This window comes from Colletotrichum jinshuiense, chromosome 1 (assembly GCF_051148585.1).
Source record: "Colletotrichum jinshuiense chromosome 1, complete sequence".
NCBI lineage: Eukaryota > Fungi > Ascomycota > Sordariomycetes > Glomerellales > Glomerellaceae > Colletotrichum > Colletotrichum jinshuiense.
The window spans coordinates 5,376,266-5,395,868 of NC_139302.1; the positions used below are offsets into that span (position 1 = coordinate 5,376,266).

Genomic DNA, 19,603 nt, shown 5'->3' on the forward strand with positions numbered 1-19,603 from the left:
AGTATTCCAAATGACACAATCAACATCCACTTCGTGGAAAGCTCTATTGACTAAGCAATGTTCCCAATCAAAGAATGAAAGATGGTTTCCACAAAAGGACAGGTTTATTGTGGCTCATCTAGGTTGACAATGTTGGCAACAGTACGATATGAGTATTGACTGAAACTCGATGAATACATGGAAACCCATGCTTGTAAGTTGTTTCCTCCCGTGCCGTAAGGTGAAACTTAGAAAATTCCATGATCTCTTCTAAGACCACCTCTTCTTCAACTGCAGATCTCCATGTTGCATCTGAATAAGGGGGTGGAGCGTCCAGCGGGGAAACCGCGAACCGAGGGCTGGAACTGGTAGAGATGCTGCTGACCTCTGACTGAAGCGCAAGCGACATTCGTCGAGTACGGCGCAAACGAGGCGGAGAACCCAGTACAAGTCCATCGCGCTGGCTGTTCGTTGTAACCGATGACGAGTAACCAGAATGAGGGTTCTCCGCTTGAGTCTCAACTTCTCGAGGTGGTGCGATGTTGGCGGCGACAGGCGAGGCAGCGGTTATGACCACATTACCACTGGAGTCTTGCACAACTGTCGCGGAGCCTTCTGATAGTGTTACTTCTATAGTATGAAGTCGGACTACAACGCTGTTACTCATGGGCGTTGCGACATTGTCTGCAGATGCGTGCGTTTCTGGCGTCAGCTCGACTTGCACACGCCTGATCGAAAGAGACAGAGACGAGGTTGCTGGGCGATGGTGATGGCGACGGCGCTGAGTATCTGCAATTGGGCTCGGTATTGAAGAGGCCTCTACCTCCGGTTGTGAGAGTTCAGATGTCGGCATGGCGACGACGACTCAGTGAGCTCCCTGCAGGCTTGTTTGTTGTAGTAGTTGAAGTAGTGTTGACTCAGCGCCTGACGCAGCTTAGCAGTGATTTCCTGGATGGAGAGCCAGCCAACCAATGCACTACATATATGAGAATCATTTTGGTGTCGGGATATCAAGGAAGAAAAAAGAAAATTGATTCACGCAGAACTGAAGGAACTTGAATATTCGAGTTGAAGTGAAGATAGATCAAGAGGCATCTGCCGCAGTGGACAAGTCTAGTAGATTCCAACGAGCTTTGTACAGAGTTTATAATAGACCAAATCTATCAGAATTGCTAACTTGCACGCATTTACCTAGGCGGGAAAGACAACTATGTTGCTGCTTTGTTTCTTTGAACAAGCCGCAACGTCTTATCCTGAGTCCCGTGATGGAGCTGTCTGCCCATTGGTCTTGAGTGGCATTGTGGACATTACCAGACATCCCAGAAACGGGTCGGTTAGCTCAGTTGGTTAGAGCGTGGTACTAATATGTCATCCGATATGTTGTGTAATGCCAAGGCCGGGAGTTCAAGCCTCCCACTGATCACATTCTTTTTGCGCATCTACGGAATCAGATGCACTTCATAATCATTTTGTCATCCAGCCTCTATTTTGTTTATGAACATTAAAGGTGTGAGGCAACGTAGTCTCAGGCCTATTTGTGGGCTCCCCGAGTGATTAGCAAAGCATAAGCCTGGTATTTGCGGGGAACACTCTCGTTCGTTATTGGACCAACATAAACTCAACGTTCAGGGAACTTTTCTCACTGACTTGTTGCTCAAGTTTTCGGTTCATTCCGAGAAGTACTTGAGTCTTGCACAAGAAGAACTATTGCAGTGCCCACTCATGTCGGATTATCGCTCTGTTTTGGGCAGTTTGGGTAGCCGGCGCTGCCAATGATTCTCCGTGTCCTCAAAGGCACTCGTGCGAGATTCCCTCGACCGCCCGAGCAGCGAAGGCTCGGCTAGCTAATGCAGTGTAACTGCAGCGGCAGAGCAAATAAGAGCGATTCAGGCTAATATGGAATTGCGGCACTGACCGACACCACGGCCTTTCCACTCCCGTGGTTCCCTGAAAGCTTGGGCGTTCGTCCAATACCCCTAAAATTTAAATAGAGTGATTTAGGGCGGTAGCTACTGGTGGAAATTTGCGCGATCCCGGTTGCTGGGCCCGACGTCAAACGGAGCATGGCAACACCACCATTCGTGCGCAACAGCGCAACTTGCTTTTTCCTTCTTCCACTCCACACGCATTGGGCCATGTTTGCAAACCTTTGGGTGAGGATGCAGGCAATAACCCATCCACTTCCCCTCGCGCTAGCCCAGGCACAGAAGTTCTCGGAACCGCCTCCGCACGCCAAGGTCATACATCAGACGTAACCACGGCCCTGCTGCTGCTGCTCCGTCTGGTTCCTTGCTGGCTTTGCCATCATGACGAGGAACCTAACCAAACACAGGCAAGGAGATGGCGTATGGTAGTCGTCGCACGTCCGCGCCGGGTAAAAGGATGAATGTCTCTGGTGGATGTCTTGCACTGCCAGGGCCGAAACTATCACGGATATCAACCAATGTAAACTTGAAGATTGGCGACGGGAACCCAATCCACCGGGCCGGTGATGCACCTACGTTGTAAAATTGGGGACTCCAGCCTGCTGACTGGGCTATAACGAGTCTAGGGGGGTGCGGGGGTGGATGATGAATACAATCCAATGTGACTCTCCTCCACATCAACTTTGAGGATGCATCTTCTTGAGGTATTATATAAGGCCAATGCTCCTCAGTCTCATTTCCGACGTCATGTCCAACGAACGAGGTAGTCGAAGTCAACCTATCTCCCGAAGGAGCACGTAACCTTGCCTCTGGTCATTGGCCACCGCTCAAATCGTTCACCATGTATGCCAAGACTCTCCTCGCGGCCCTCCTGGGCTCCGGCCTCGCCTCGGCCCAGCTCAACACACTCGCCGTTCGTGCTGGCCTGGCATACTTCGGTACCGCCGTCGACGAGCGCCGGACGACTACCGATACCGCGTACATGGCCATCGTGAACAACACAACCGAATTCGGCTCACTGGTGCCCGAAAATGGGCAAAAGTGGCAGAACACCGAGCCTACCCGCAACACCTTTGCTTACACTCAGGGAGACATCGTAAGCCGCCCTGTCTTCATGATAACACGCCCTAGAGGCTACCTGAACAACAGTGGCTAACATAAACTGCCCTATAGATTCCGAACATTGCTAAGGCAAACGGCCAAATTCTGAGATGCCACACTTTGACATGGTATACATCGTCGATTGCATGTGACTGAACCAGCGCTGACCACACCCAGGCACTCTCAACTTCCAAGCTGGGTGTCGAGTGGAACATGGACTGCAGCGACTCTTACTTCTGTCATTGAAACGCATATTGCCAACGTCTTGAAGCACTACCTCGGCCAGTGCTACGCCTGGGACGTAGTCAACGAAGCCGCCGCGGATGACGGAAGCTGGCGTACGAGTGTTTTCTACACCGTGCTCGGAACCGATTACCTGCCCATCTCCTTCAGGGCTGCCAGGGCTGCTGACCCCAACGCCAAGCTGTAAGTGAATCTGTGAGAATGACCTATCGGAACGACTTGCTAACATCAGGCAGCTACTACAACGATTACAACCTGGAGTACAACGGGGCGAAGACCAACCGCGTCTACGAGGCTGTCACCATCGTCCAGAACGCTGGCGCCCCCATCGATGGTGTTGGATTCCAAGGTCATCTGATCGTCGGCTCAACTCCTGGCCGCAGTGCTCTCGCGACCGCTCTCCGCCGTTTCACCGCACTCGGTCTAGAAGTCGCCTACACGGAGCTCGACATCCGCCACTCTAGCGTCCCGGCCTCCAGTGCCGCCCTCGTAACCCAGGGCAATGACTACGCCAACGTCGTTGGGTCCTGCCTGGACGTTGACGGCTGTGTCGGTGTCACCATCTGGGGCTTCACCGACAAGTACAGCTGGATCCCCGAGACCTTCAGCGGCCAGGGCGAGGCCCTTCTCTGGGATGCCAACTTCAACAAGAAGCCCGCTTATACGTCCGTCTCTTCCGTCCTTGCTGCCGCTGCGACTGGAAGCAACCCGCCGGCGAGCACGACCACCCGCGCGACAACTCTCGTTACAACGACTACTACGGCTCCTGCTACCACGACTACCAGCGGCTCCGGTGCTCAGCAGACTCGCTGGGGCCAATGCGGTGGTAACGGTTGGACCGGCCCCACTGTTTGCCAATCTCCCTGGGTGTGCACGAAACAAAATGACTTTTACTCCCAGTGTCTCTAACCCGCAACTGTTTGGGGTTTGATGCGCAGTGGACTGCCTGGTCTACCTCCCGTCTCTTGTAGAACATGTACGGATGTTTGATCCTGCATGGGCCTCGGAGACATGAGAGCTGGGGAAAGTCTTGGAGTAAGAGAACGTTTCTGAGATGCAAAATGTACATATTTTCTTCTTCTTGTTCATAGGAATTCAGCTCACTAGTTTATCTCTTTGGCAAATACTGACACATTTCTGCGCGGAATCGCCTTGGTACTAGGAACTAACGAGCTTAGATTTGTTCCTTTGTACGGAGTAACTTCTGTTCCTTTGTCATTTCTGCCAACAAAGGTATGACGAGTTAGAGCGACTTTGTAGCTCTTTGTGCTAGGCATCGGGGGATGTCTTCAGATGTATTTCAAAGCAGATAGCGGGGGTTGCATAACTGACGGAGATAAGGCGCCAGCTTGGGTGGTTTTTTTTTTTTTTTTTTTTTTTTGGTTTTTTTTTTGACCGCCAGTTCCCCAGAATCTCCAGCTTCGATGGTTCTAGACTCCCAACCCCTCCGGACAAAGGAGTTAGCCTCTTTGGTGTAACGTGGGGTAGAGATTCTATCAATTGACTTTGCAGACATCGTCTGGTGCCTCGGTTTCATTGTTCGCGCTCAAGAACCCTAACTCCGGACCCGCTGACATGGTTTCGGTGGAGGAGAGGGGATTAAGGTGGCTATCTGTAACACGATCTAGATAAACGCCGATGAGTGCCAGATGTAATCGCCTATCGCCGATAACAAAATACATTAGTAATTATGTAGCCGTAGAGGCCGGCTCAAAAGCAGACAAACTGAGGGGTTGAAAGGTTATTTTGCGACCTGATCGAATGAGATGCCAGCACTGGCACTCTGTATATCGGCATTAGGGTAGTTGGTTTAGACGAGAGTAACTGAAAACAACTAGTCCAGCGAAGAACATCGTTTGTCCATGTAAGCAGGTTGCATGAAGCTCCACAGCCTCTGCACTGCAGGAGGAATCGGCCCCGGAATTCTCATTCTTTATTTCCAGGAAATGCCGAACCTAACTTGACCTACGTGCGTGGGGATCTGGTGCTCCTCCAATTGCATGCCTTTGCACCAAGTACAGCCCACTGAAGATTGGTCATAGACGTCATACCTGGTGGCGGCGAAGCTACTATTCCTCTTCGCGCAGCACACGGCGAAAGAAACGCTCTAACCACGAACCAGACCACGGCATTGACGGCTGCCCCTTGCGCCGGCAGGTTCCCTGGCTCCGTAGCAATGCCGGCTAGTCTGGAGCTGGATTGATCCGGCATAGTTGACGTATTAACTCCAGCTAGCTCCGGGCCGGATACTCCTTGATGACATATTGAGCGAAAACCCCGGCCCTAGCTGGCTCGCGGGAGCTCTGGATGCCGTCATGGGCATTTAGGTTTGGACGAGGGTTGACATATTCATATATAAACCAATCCCATCTTTCTCGTTTTCAGAGAAAAAGCCAATCGACCGACTACTTGATTCCTACACCGCACGAAAACCTGGAAGATTCGAACGCCCCTCACCTCACACCAACTACACGAGTCAGCACCCAAACTACAGCAACAATGGCCGATGTAAAGTTCGAAGGATGGCTGGGCCTCACCCCCGACAGCGTCAACGGAAAGATGGAATGGGGTGCCTTCGAGCCAAAGAAATGGTCGGAGGATGATGTCGATATTGAAATCTCCCACTGCGGCATCTGCGGTTCTGACCTTCACATGCTACGATCTGGCTGGGCCGAGACCCCTTATCGTGAGTTTCCAGGAGTTTTGTTTACCCCGCCTTGCTTGCTTTGAACGCTAGGCCTGCGGAACCAGGGACGTGCGCTAACCATGGATGCCTGTAGCATGCTGCGTCGGCCACGAAATTGTTGGCAAAGCCGTCCGTGTCGGCAAGAATGTGAAGCACGTGTCCATCGGCGACCGCGTCGGCGTTGGCGCCCAGGCCCGCAGCTGCATGCAGTCCGACTGCCCCGAGTGTTCCACTGGTCGCGAGAACTACTGTGGCCGCCAGAACATCAGCACCTATGGATCGGTCTACCCCGACGGTGAAGGTAAAGCCTACGGTGGCTATGCCGACTACAACAGAACCAATGGGCATTTTGTCATCAAGATCCCCGATGGCTTGGCTTCAGAAGACGCTGCACCTATGCTGTGTGGTGGTATCACAGTATTTTCCCCGTTAAAAGAAAACGGTTGTGGACCTGGCAAGACAATCGGAATTGTAGGCGTTGGCGGTCTTGGACATTTCGGTGTGCTCTTTGCAAAGGCATTGGGCGCTGACAAGGTTATTGGTATCTCAAGAAAGGCTACGAAGAAGGACGAGGTCCTGAAGCTGGGTGCCGATGAGTATATCGCCACGGATGACGACAAGGATTGGTCCAAGAAGTACGCTCGCAGCATCGATTTGATCATCTCTACCGTTTCTAGTGAGAAGATGCCTTTGCAGCAGTACTTGAGACTTCTGAAGGTTTATGGCACATATATCCAAGTCGGGTAAGTTCCTCTCATCCTCTTCAAAACTTTGCTTGAAACTAATACGCGATATTAGTGCCCCCGATGGTGGCCTCCTGCCTGCGATCAACGCCTTCACCCTTCTCGCAAGCGGTATCAAGGTTGGTGGCAGTGGTATTGGCTCTCCCTCCGATATCAAGGAGATGTTGGATCTCGCTGTCGAGAAGAAGGTTAAGCCGTGGGTGCAGAAGCGCCCGCTCAAGGACGCTAACAAAGCCATTGTCGATATGGAGGCAGGCCATGCTCGGTACAGATACGTACTTGTCAACGAGAAGCATGCTAAGTTGTAAATTGAGGATGAAAAGAAAAAACAAATAAGGCTTGTAACTCATAGATGAGGTAGAATGATGAGATGATGATGAGTAAAATCACGAAAATTAAAAAGAGATATTTTACGTGAACTACGCGATCGGCTGTTATTTCTCTCCCACCACTACCATCGTCGGCGACCTGGTTAAAGATGGTAGCGTTTGCAGTTTCCAGTTAAGCTTATTCATTCCCAGACTGTTCCGATGCATTCACTGGCGCGCAGATGCTGCCGCCATTTTGAACTTGCCTACAACTGAATCCGACAGGGAACAGTATATTTGATATCACGAACAATACGAATACCTTTAACATACATGAAGTTGCCATTGCAAACCAGCGAGAGCAATATCATTTAAACAAGACGATTAAAGATTAAGTTAAAATGGCTCTCTACATTATGACGCCTTCATTGTTTGGGAGTCGCAAGAGGCCTTCCCAAGACAAATAAGACGGGCATACTACTGCCGCCTTAAAGAACAGAGCCTGACAACTTTGCACCGGGATACTGAACTTTAATGCCTTCCTCAAGACTTTTCCCACCTACAGTCATGTCCTTGAACGCCGGGCATGCCATATTCAAGATGGCCGCTGCGACAGTGTCGGTGACCATCTTAAGCGGCACCTCAATGATGGCGAAGATGGTGGACAGGGAATTCGGCGAGACGGTCTTGACGATCTCGAATACGAAGCACAACAAATTGTTGTCTTGCAATATCTTCGTTAGATTCAACACGCCACCTGTCAGGTTAGATATATCCACCCCAGCATAGTTGTTGACTGATCCCATATTGCCTCCAATGCTAGGTTTCAAGACTTATCAGCATGACTATACGATTACAAACAGCTGAATAAACATACCTTGCAAGCTGGGGGTATTTGGTAGCCAGAGCAAGGACATCCAAATTAAGCTGAATCAAGCCATAGTCGGTGGGCGTGCGGTACCAGTTCTCCGGGATTTTCTCCCAACCCCGATTGTAAGTGAAATTGCCCTCTTCTCCTTGGACGGCAAAGAAACTTTTCAACGTTTCTTTGTCTGCACGAGATCAATATTGTGGTCCTAAGTAAGCTGCGAAGAAAAAAGACTCACTAAGAAGGCCAGTAGGATTATCCGAAGAGTGGTTAGCAAACATGCGGCAGGCAAACAGGAAGCCTGCGTTTCGAGCAATCATCCCCGTGAATGGACCGTAGTAAAAGTTCGGGTTGGTTGCAATGGATTCGTTGAAACGGATTGCAGCTCTTGTCGCAAAAAGGTCAAAGTTGTAGTCACCTTCTCCAGACGACATGTCATAGAGTGACTGAAACTGATCCATGACCATTGTTGAGGCGTCTCCTGTGACATACAAGTCGGCTCGGGTATTGGACGAGTCCCCCTCAATGATGTTGTGAGATCCGTTGAGGCCTCGGGGCGTGCCCAAAAGGCCGACGAGATTACCCAGAATGTTCTGAGACCCGCCTGAAGTATCCCCAATCGAGAAGCCCGGGTTGAGGGATAACGGGTTCCCCACGAATACAGTACCCATTGTCGACAAAATGGTTGCAAGTTCCAATCCCATCCCAAAGACCTGATTTATGGCTGCCGTAACCTCCGCCAAACTCGTTATGCCGTTCCGGTTGATGTAGCCGTGGTTTGCCAAAGCGTTCAGACCAGGACACGGTCCTCGCTGAGCGCCGTTATCATAGTCGGGTGGGATAAACTCGTGGTCACCGGCGACATCGATGGGTGTTGTCATAGGGTCGAATAATAATCTCTTTTGGTGCGCCTCATGCAAAATGCTGCCGAAATCCCCAGAGAATTTTGAGGCCAAATCATTTGCAACATGGCTGTTGAGATGGGAAGGGAATCCAAGGACGCCGCTGCCGAAGCAGGGCAGAATGAAAAAGAGGCAAGGCCACTTCATGATGGAGCGGCCAGCAAAGGAATGTCAGGAACGAAATAGATGTTTGTTTGAACGAGTGACGATATTGACTGATGACATATGAAAGATGTACCAATGATCTAAAAGTAAAAGATTGGAAATGCAACCGATATCCTTGGTCACTGTTTACTACCGAAACCTGATGGGCCGTTATTACAAATGCCTGTCAACGGGGAACAGTGAGATCATCTCAACTGGGCTTACGGCGGCATCGGAAGACTGCCGACACACATCAATGGACATGGGTGGTTTCGTAGTGACTTGTCCGGCCCCCAAATTCCATCGGTCGTATTTCTTTCTTGTGGTTAAGCAAGGTAAAGATCGTCCATGATAATGGCGTTGGAATCACAACATGCCCTGTGGGCACTTCGACGCACGTGAGTCAGAGGAACATAAAGTCTTAGTAAAAGGCTTTGGGCCCGTTCTCAGGAGAGTTTGGCTAAGAAGCCCCTTATGCCTTGGGATATTACCGAAGTAACCATGTGTAATGAGCAGTTCCCATGTCATGGCAGCCCAAAGTGGCAATCTGGGCGATCTGCATGCAAATTCCCCGAGGGCCCCGTTCCCGCACTTTGAAGTCTTCAGAACTCGAGGGAGCTGGTGGGCAAAATGACGGACGTAGTAAGGTCGTTCTTGGAGGCATAAAAACTTACATTATAACCCACCCGTTATCCTGATTGCCGGGCTCACAGAGTAGTATCGAGATGCAGATACTGTGGCAGCCATTCTCAAAACCCTCAAGGGCATGGTACACCGCCGCAGCCCCTGCAGGTTGAGATGCGCTGTTGAGAAACCTTGGGGTCAAGTCCGTGAATACCCTGTGCTATGTGGCAGTGTCAAAGAAACTAGACCAATGTCGGACAACCTTGTGCTCCCAATACAGTACATTAGACTGCAGATCAACCAAAATCCCTGGTTCAAATTGCGATTGGAATGTCAGAAGAAACATCCACAGCCATGGGTCTCAAGACATCGCCATTCTCAACAAGCCAATTCCCTACCCATGAAAGCTTTTGTGGACCGGCACGCACGTGTTCCAGTGGCAGGGCCTGAAACACACCCCAAATCCACTATAATTCACGATGAACACCCACTCGACATGGTATCCCGAAATGGGGTCCGTTTTTGACGCGGATGGTAACGGTCTCGCCGGGAGAGACGGCCTGCGATACGCAGCGATATCGAGAACCACCCATAGGGTTGCATTTATTCACATGGGTACATATAGTAAACGAGGAGGCAAACATAGCGATTGTCGCCAAGGCAGAGCAAGGGCCAGGAGAAACATCTCAACGGGGACTTAGAGGAACCCATTGCAGCCCCTCTGACGCAATGCAGTACAACCATCCATCTATAATGGTATGGATATGCGCCCACAATTTGAACAAACCCTGTTGCCAACCAACTTCCTGGAACCTGGCCCATTTTCGACCATGCGGCATTCACATACCCGGGATGATGGGCAGACGAAGCAGACGAATTAGGACTTTTACTCGAGATGGAAGGACATGAATAAGTCTTCCGACCAGCAATGTTCGACCGTCATCTGCTATTTGTGCTTCTTTCTCCTTTCGCCCTTCTTGCTTTCATCTCTTGCCTGATCAGGGAAAGATGAGGTTCTTTGCATTTGTTGTATTGGTTTTGGCTGGTTTCCAAACCAGTGGTGTGTGGGGTGTTGTCACAACCACCACTACCCCAGCTCCCACGGAGACTCCTCCGCTATGTGGCGTAAGTCAAGTCCTGCTAACACCTCAACACTACAACGAGTCGTCGTAAAACTTACACGAGATAGTTGCAATGCATTCAACAAGAGACATTACTGTCGGACTGTGCAGTTACCAATGCGACTTGCATATGTACAAACGTCGAATTAAACGAGAAAATTTCCCTTTGCGTGCATGCCAACTGCACAGTTCGAGAGTCATTACGTATGTTGCTTCAAATTATTTTCTGTCGATATTAGATTAGTGCTAATGACAGACTACAGTGTTGCAGAGTTATTCGAAGCATACCTGTGGCGCGCCTTCAAGAGACCGAACTGCCCTAGTATGGGTCATCGGCGTCGTGTTTCTAGCATTGGGACTCTTGGCTTTCATTTTGAGAGTGATGGCCAGGCTTTGCTTGGGCGGTCAAACTTGGGGAGCTGATGACTGGGTAATGCTAATTGCAGTGGTACGTCAAACTCTGCGCCACCTGGTTAGAACACATACTTACATACTTGCGCAAATAGGCCATGATGATACCTCTCAATGCCCTGTCGATTCCGAGTATGTTTCATTCATTTACCTTTCCTTGTCTCCAGTCCTTGGTACTGACTCTTTACGTTGCAGTTTCCCAGGTGGCACTAGGGAAAGAGATCTGGAATGTTCACCCAGATGACGTGACACAATTCCTTTATGTGAGTTCCTTTGAAAGGCTGGTTGTAGCGAAACTGACATGTTTAACAGCTCTTCTTTTGGGACGAACTCCTCTACCTAGGAGCTCTACCGGTGACCAAGATTTCCATTTTGCTCTTCTATCTCAAGATCTTCCCCCGCAAAGAGATCAGAATTGGCTGCTGGGTCCTTATCGGGCTCAACGTGGCATACTTCATTACTTTTGAGCTCATATCAATCTTTCAATGTCGTCCCATTGAAGGTGCCTGGAGAGGGTGGGACAAAGAGTTTCCAACAAAATGCAACAATATCAACATCCAAGGTTGGATGGCCGCTGTTATCAACATCTTGTTGGATTTTGGCACCCTGGTTTTGCCTCTCAAGGAGCTTTACAACCTCTCCTTATCTACGAAGAAGAAGGTCTTAGTGATGTTGATGTTTAGCGTTGGATTTTTGTATGCTTCCTCCTCCTGCACCATAATGCTAATACCAAGGCTAATGATCTCGCTAGTGTCACCATTGTCAGCGTTGTTCGGCTGCATTCACTAGCAAGCTATGCGACAACTAATAACGCAACTCGTAAGCAATCATTGTTTCGACTACTGTTGAACACAAAATTTGAAGACTAATATGATGCCAGAGGACTATGTCGAAGTAGGCTATTGGAGCACAATTGAAGTTCCTGTGGGCATCATCTGTGCAAGTATGCCTGCCATCCGCTCTCTTTTCAGTCTGGTCTTCCCCAAAGTCTTCGGTACTACGCAGAGGGGTAAGTCCAATTACGCCAACATTTCAAGCGAACAGAAGCAGATGTCAGACTCTCAGAAACTCACATCGAAAGGCTCCTCGCAACGAGCCATTCGAGTTCTCAAAGAGTTTTCGGTCAGGTCGAGGCATCGAGACGATGTTTCTTACGTCGAACATGAGCTCACTAATATGCCATTCGCCGACCCTACTCCGCGCCATTCGTCGGATAAAAAGCCTACGACTCCACATGAGTCGGTTTGAACGGCAAGGCGCATCACGTGGACCATACGTCGCCAATTTTTACTCTACCCCCATCATTTTACGATTTTTAGACAGAACAAAAGGGACCGATCCCACTAGGCTACATTCCACATTGTAATTTCGTTTGCGTAATACTACATCGAGATACCATTATAGATACATAATCCATAATTCAAGCCGTTATTACCGGTAGCGATGGTCTTCGTGCAGCATTTTTCTCAAGTGCCTCTAGTACCCTCAAATTCCAATGCGAGGATTCATCCTTCAGTCCAATCAAGCCATGGGTTTTTTTTTTTTGGTGGTAAGTCTACCCCAGACCTTGTTATCTAAGATCTGGCGCCCCCTTCATAGGATTGCAATGAAGTATGGGGACGCTAGCAGTTCCTAGTGGAATTTGCAAGCTCGAGAAGTGGAGAGAAACCGTTTTATCAGGGGCCCTTTCAAGGGTCTTCTCTACATGTTGCCGATCATTACCAATACCAGGCTTCGCGACTCTTCAACTTTTTACCATGTCTCGCGAAAACCTTCCCTGAATCATGTCCTAGGTGACATTTTAATCTTCTTTCCCCATAGTCACTTTTTCCCGAAGGTTTCAGTGGCACGTAGTGGAGGCTAGGCCTTTCTTTCCTGGGCTTATTTGGGTTAGATCGCCTTTCTTGTTGTCATTGAGATCGTCTGTCACGCAGCTTAGTCCCCCCGGGGGGGATGGAAGAGAGTCTGCGGTCAACTAAACGACAGGGTGTGAGTCACGACCCCTGAATAACTTGTGTCAAGGCATATACCAACTTTATACCCAGCATCGCGAGATCAGCATCTCAAACGCTGAGCCTACCAGCTGATGTGCACAGCCTTGGTTGCAGCAAAGACTCACAGCCTGAACCTTCCATCGCACGATATTGAGTTTTTTCGTTTTGATGTTATTCCCTATACGATTCCCAGCTGCTACCAGGATGGATGTGCTACAAATGGCTTCTTCGAAGTTAAACGTACTCATTCTACCGCTGCTTCTTTTAACGATATTAATATTCCATGTGCCCCGGTTGTCGAAAGCGGGTTATGAAATGCAGACAAGGGGATTGCAGAGATCCATGATGACCAGGTTTATGAACCAATCCGGAACCCCAGCATGGGCTGACGGAGAAATCGCGTTGCCGTAATAGCGATGGAGCCGCGAGTCCACGCAACATTCGTCACCAAGGGATGATCGACAGGAGCTTCAGGCATCAGAGTTGGAGCACGTAAACGAAATTTCTAGAGATGTCTCATCGGACCTTTTCCGATGTCCGTCAGCCCCCCAGCTCCTCTGATGGTCTCATTTTCATGAACAGGGCTGAACTTCCAGACCGCCTATCAAGTCAGCTTAGCTAATATCTTACATTCTCTCCTTTTCCCTCCCTCAATAGTGTTTATCGCCGTCGGGTCTTGGCTCAAGATCTTAAAGATTGGACTCAACTGTGTCTTCGTTTCAACTTGATGTTTTGAGACCACTTTGTCAAACCGACCTCTTGTCATTCCTTTGCCCGCCAGCGGCTTGAAATTCCCAGCGCTCACGATGCGCGTTTCACTCATTTTTACATCCGTTTCTCTGTTGGTGAGCTCGGCCTCGTCAATGTAGGTCCACATCGAATGCCAAGACAAACTTGATATTGACCGATGTGATAGCGCCGTCCCGTGGACAACGACAAGACAACAACCTCGCCATGACCCATTCATTGGGAAACGCGCCGAAAACGGCACATTAGAGAACTATGACTATGTTGTCGTTGGTTCTGGCCCCGGAGGAGGCCCAGTCGCTGCCAATCTTGCCATCGCAGGTTACAAGGTTTTGCTGATTGACGCTGGCGGTGACTCTGGCGAAAGCTGGACGGAGAAGGTCCCGGCTTTACATCTTATGTCCACCGAGTTTGAGGATACAAGGTGGAATTATTGGGTCAGTGACACCAGTATATGGCTATTTGTTTCGTGACTAATCCGAAGTAGGTAAACCACTACTCCGACCTCGAACGACAGAAGAGAGACTCCAAGATGACATATGAAATGTCAGATGGCAGTTTCTATGTTGGACTGGACCCACCAGCCGAAGCAAAACCTCTGGGTGTTTGGTATCCTCGTGCCGGAACGTTGGGCGGTTGCTCTCGTCACAACGCTCTTATCTCTATCAATGCTCACGACAGCGATTGGAGCAACATTGCCAGTCTGACTGGAGACGACTCATGGAGCCCCGAGAACATGCGCTCCTACTTCCAGAAGCTGGAGAAGAACATGTACTTGCCGTCAAGTATTGTAGGACATGGATATAGCGGATGGCTCGGCACGTCACTGACATCTTTGTCACTCGTCGTGGAAGACCAAAAGCTCTTGTCCTTGATCATTGCTGCCGCTTCAGCCATGGGGAAAAGCCTCCTTGGACTGCTTCTCAACACTGTCACCGGACTTGGTCAAGTTTTGCTTCGTGATATCAACGCCCCTGGCCAAGCCAGCCAAACCGGTTTGTACCAGGTTCCGCTATCCATGACGGACTCTATCCGTGGTGGTCCCAGGGACCTTATTCTGGACACGGCCAACGCAGTCAACTCGGACGGATCACGCAAGTACCACCTTGACATCAAACTCGACACCTTGGTAGGTCATCTCGGATCATGTTTATTGCAATTGATACTGACTATAAAGTAGGTTACCAAAATTCGCTTTGATGATAGTGGAGAAAAGCCTCGAGCTGTTGGTGTTGACTTCCTGGAAGGATCTAGTCTCTACCGTGCTGATCCTCGTTCTGGATCGGCTACCGCCACCGGATCTGGAAGTGTAGACGCCAGTCGCGAAGTCATCATATCTGCCGGCGCCTTCAACACACCTCAGCTACTCAAGCTCAGCGGCATCGGACCAAAGGAGGAGCTCGACTCTTTCAACATCCCGGTTGTGGTTGACCTGCCTGGTGTGGGAACTAATATGCAAGATCGTTACGAGGCCACCGTCATTGGAAAGACCACAAGCGACTTCGTCATCACAAGCGAGTGTACATTCTTGGAGACATCGCCAGATCCTTGTCTCGAAAAGTACCAAAATGGAGTCGAGCCAATCACGAAAGGTGTATACGCTACCAACGGCATCGCCATCGCGATTATACTCAAGTCGTCCGTTGCTGAGGACGAGCCTGACCTGCTCATCTCTGGTGCGCCAGCCAAATTTAAGGGCTACTTCCCCGGTTACGCTTCCGACTCATTGGCCGACGCTCAGCACTGGGCTTGGATTATTCTCAAAGCCCATAGCCGCAACAACGCCGGGACTGTCACCTTGAAATCGACTGATCCCAGGGACATGCCCCTCATCAACTTTAACTACTACGACACCGGTGTCAACGACAACGGAGAAAGCGACAATGATTTACAAGCTACCTATGAAGGTTTCGAGTTCACACGAAGAGCCTTTGATAGCCTCATTCCTCTGGATGGAAGCTTTCCTGAGGTATGGCCCGGCGCTAACGTCACGAGCGAGGAAGACGCCAAACAATTTCTCAAAGATGAGACCTGGGGACATCATGCTTCGTGTACTTGTCCCATCGGTACTGACGACGATCCTAACGCTGTTCTTGACACCAATTTCAAGGTTCGCGGTACTGAAGGCCTTAGAGTGGTTGACGCTAGCATTTTCCCCAAGATCCCTGGGTTTTACATCGCTTTGCCTCTTTACGTTGTCTCCGAAAAGGCTAGCGATGTCATCATCAAAGAAGCTCAGGCATCTTCGGCCTGAAGCGCCCCTTTTCATTTCACAACTTCGAGAGTCGTCCTTGCATAAGTTGAAGAACACTGGTGTGCATCTTCAAACATGTATCTCCACATTCAGAGAATGTTAATGATATTAATAATACAACATTGCAGAATTTATCTCCTATCTGCCACCATATTTTTCAGAATACATATTTGACTTAAAGGATCGCAAATACGGTGGGTTGAATTGTTTCAAGTGAAGTAACTTTTGGTATCACAGGGATACCTGCTGTATACAGGTTTACCCTTACGAGTTGGAGCTTGCTGGATATCAATATGGTATATTCGGTAGCTGATAAATCGGTATATAGAAGAGAAAGTGATAAGTTGGCAGCAGCAGCAGCGGTAGTGATATAGATGTTATCAACCTGGAGACGTTTTCTCCAGACTCTGCTTCTGCGGCCGCCTGCCCGTACTCTGGCCACATAATCCAACAATAGCGCATGCATATTGGCCTACTGAACCCCTCCTCGGTGGCGTTGAATATTCTTCTTCTGATTCTATGTGATCTAAGTGACATCTGTATGATGCACAAAGTTCTTCGTGCGGAATTCCTTGTGAAAAAGAAACAGTTAAGCAAAAGATACAAAAATTCCTTTGTCGAATTGGTTAAACCGCAACCACACCAGGCCAAGAGTAAGGAACACACAAATAGCTCTAGAATCGCGTATTGACTGTTTCTTCTTCTGGAAATTCGATGTTGATATAATTATGGATTAATTCAAAGTCGAGTCTAAGTCGAGTCTAAGTCGTGAGAGGTGGAATCATATCTTAGGTCTTGATAGTGACTTGATAACTCGAAGTTCCTGGGGATAATAGGGCGTGTGGCCAAAAAAAAGTCACAGATGCTTAGTTTAAAATGACACGGCTAATTCAAGATGTCTGATAGTACACAGATATATCGTGGTCCATTGCGGCCCAACCTGGTTGCAATAGATATGCGCCAAGATGCTTGCGGGATCCAACAAGTCATATGTAATTTCGGCTGCGATCTAAATCTCCGGCGCAGTCGCAATCCGATCTGCTCGTGGCCCTGCAATTGTCTGAGTCGTTCGAACCATGGAGCTGTCTACACTAATATGCAGGTTGGGTTGGTGGATCTATGCACTTTAACTTTAATTCTGTTCGACCTACACGATTGCTAAAACATCTGACACCCCATAAGGCTATTTTACATTCACTCCATGATCGAAAACATATTTTCTGAGTAAATACTATCAGAATAGCCAAGGTTATTTCAAACGGCTTTTTTCCCCACACTCGCTGATGGTAAAATGCCAACTTTTGTTGCGGAGAGACTTGTTCGATTTGGTAGCACGCACAAAGAATCCCTAGTATCTTGGAGATAACTTTGTCCGCATGAAGGAATATTAGTCAATAATAGGGGAAGAGTCTTGGCATCAAGTACTGGTCGGCGGCGTGTTGCTTGATTATTGTAGAACCTAGGTAGGTGTAAATGAGGACCCGGTGTTCCAGGTTACTCCACACAAGGATCATCGCCGCAAAGTAAACGCCGCATGCACGTAAAACTTTTTCGGCGAATAGTATCCTTACTCGTTGGTAGCCTATAAATACCTTGGGTTTGGTTATGCTCCGCACTCATTATGCCTGAAATTTCAGAACAAATTATGAATCGGGAAGGATCGCCGAATTCACTATGCTAGCCACCTGTTTACTTCAATTGTAGAACCAGCCAGTCGGTAACAATTTGTGATTATGCCCGAGAACATCTCTCATCTTTAACTGGGCAGACCCGTCACCTCGTGAATATGAAAATTTCCTCACAAGACCCTTGGAATGCAGAGTATTTCTTCCTAGACTCATATTGACGGCTAGGGAATTGATCAGAAAATGAGAGCTCGTTGCCATATGCATTGTGAAACCATGATGCTCAAGGTCATAGAAAGCCAAGGTCAATTAGACTGCGCCTCTTATTATTGACTAGCTGCAATTTGTAGCGGCTCGAATACCAACTTCATTACGGTATTCTAAGTACCCAGAACTTGGTACAAGGTTGATTTGGGCAGTGGGCGGAATCATTTTACCACGTTCATCGACTCTCGCGTCGTCGGCTGACCTCACTCTCCGGGACCGGAGGTCTGGTTTAAAGAACGCGAACCGGTCATCTGAGAATGCCATACAACGGGCCGAATCGAACATCACGGGTGCACTTGTGACCTCGGTGCATAGTTGGAGAAGCCAATCCGAGCAACGCCGGCTTCCGAGCAATTATCTCGACCAAGGGTCTTACGGGAACGTGTGAAAAACAGACTGACCGAACACAATAGCGGTAAGTCTTCACGCGGGCTTGGCAGAGGGCTTACAAACCCTCGCGGGGGAAGATGTCAGGCTCTCCCATATTTGCGTGGGTCAACTCCACAAAACTCAACTGTTTCCCCATGGGTGTGGTCTGCTTGAACCATTTGACGGGGCTGGCTATCCCATAAATTCCCTGTGTGCAGTACCCGAATGCCGGCATTCTCCCCGGATGGTATTACCATGACGTATGTACCTCACACGACGCCGGCCCACACCGGGTGCTTGGGAGTCGGGAGACCATCTACAATTTTCTTTCCGGCATCCCACCAAGGTCCGGTTTTTAGCCAAGAAGCCAATGGTTGCGCTAATCGGACGATCCCATGGCCCCAATAACCGGTGATTTGCCGGTGGCAGGCAACTTTTACGACAAAAAGACGGCCGACGAGCTCTGTCCCAGCAAAAATCGTAGCCCGGGGTGAAGAACAGGGCCGATTAGATGTGCGGGGAAACCGGGGGCTGAATATTGTTTCTCTCCGATTTGGGTCAACCGGCTCCACGGCGTTGGCCCTCTGATCATAAGAATTCTAAAGAAATTCCCCCAAAGAGCTACTCCAGCCGCCGTTGTGAAAAGGTTTTAAGAAAACCTGGACCTCTAGTGTCGGCCCAATGTCGGACCTCCACACTGGCACTGCAGAGTGCTCTGCCCACTCATCTCAACGGCGGGGGCGGGGGACTGGGATCACGCTGGGGGCGATTCGAAAGACCTGTTCTCGGATGGGGTTCGCCAGAACAAGCTTAGAGTCTCCAGGTTTCTCAGCTGTCACCCGATCCGCCTCCCCCACAAAATGTTCCTGGTCATTCGCAGCGGCAGTTCTCCGGAAGTCAACTTCGGTACTGCGACGGGGCCTCCGCCATCAGCGCGTCGTGGTGTTTTCATGAGCGTTTTCCTTCCTTATTGTGTGCCAAACCACTCAGCTAGTGCGGAGCTCTCCGCGGCAGTTCTAGAACCCGGGCGGTGAAATAATTGGCAGGCCTGGAGGAGACTAATGACTCGATGCTCTCGCTTGACACCTGGTTTCTACAATTCCATGACTAGTCACGCTTGCCGTTGCTTTGAATTGCACCCCACACTTCCATATGACGATGTGTGGCCGCTAGGATCGAAATTGGGATTCGGGAATATTCCGCCTCTCCACGTGTAGAATTTCCATCCCATCTTCCTTGTTGCCCTGGCTACTGGCTCTCTGGGAAATCTACGGCTAACCGTTCTGCCCAAA

At 49.4% G+C, this 19,603-nt stretch overlaps 4 protein-coding genes across 4 annotated transcripts; 3 read left to right on the forward strand and 1 right to left on the reverse strand.

The window, feature by feature from the left end:
* Window positions 1-2,745: 2,745 nt before the first annotated feature.
* Window positions 2,746-4,157, forward strand: EsH8_I_001397 (glycoside hydrolase family 10 protein; the record flags this gene model as incomplete). Its single annotated transcript, XM_083268810.1, has 4 exons — window positions 2,746-3,000; window positions 3,078-3,133; window positions 3,183-3,431; window positions 3,485-4,157. The coding sequence occupies 4 exons, from the start codon at window positions 2,746-2,748 to the stop codon at window positions 4,155-4,157; spliced, it is 1,233 nt and encodes a 410-aa protein (XP_083119248.1).
* A 1,590-nt stretch (window positions 4,158-5,747) lies between these two features.
* Window positions 5,748-6,985, forward strand: EsH8_I_001398 (NAD(P)-dependent alcohol dehydrogenase; the record flags this gene model as incomplete). The annotated part of the gene is made up of 3 exons (XM_083268811.1): window positions 5,748-5,934; window positions 6,029-6,677; window positions 6,733-6,985. The coding sequence occupies 3 exons, from the start codon at window positions 5,748-5,750 to the stop codon at window positions 6,983-6,985; spliced, it is 1,089 nt and encodes a 362-aa protein (XP_083119249.1).
* A 488-nt stretch (window positions 6,986-7,473) lies between these two features.
* Window positions 7,474-8,734, reverse strand: EsH8_I_001399 (Chloroperoxidase; the record flags this gene model as incomplete). Its single annotated transcript, XM_083268812.1, has 3 exons — window positions 7,474-7,804; window positions 7,863-8,037; window positions 8,092-8,734. The coding sequence occupies 3 exons, from the start codon at window positions 8,732-8,734 to the stop codon at window positions 7,474-7,476; spliced, it is 1,149 nt and encodes a 382-aa protein (XP_083119250.1).
* A 5,121-nt stretch (window positions 8,735-13,855) lies between these two features.
* On the forward strand, window positions 13,856-16,050 carry EsH8_I_001400 (GMC family oxidoreductase; the record flags this gene model as incomplete). Its single annotated transcript, XM_083268813.1, has 4 exons — window positions 13,856-13,914; window positions 13,966-14,233; window positions 14,284-14,925; window positions 14,977-16,050. The coding sequence occupies 4 exons, from the start codon at window positions 13,856-13,858 to the stop codon at window positions 16,048-16,050; spliced, it is 2,043 nt and encodes a 680-aa protein (XP_083119251.1).
* Between the last annotated feature and the right edge of the window lie 3,553 nt (window positions 16,051-19,603).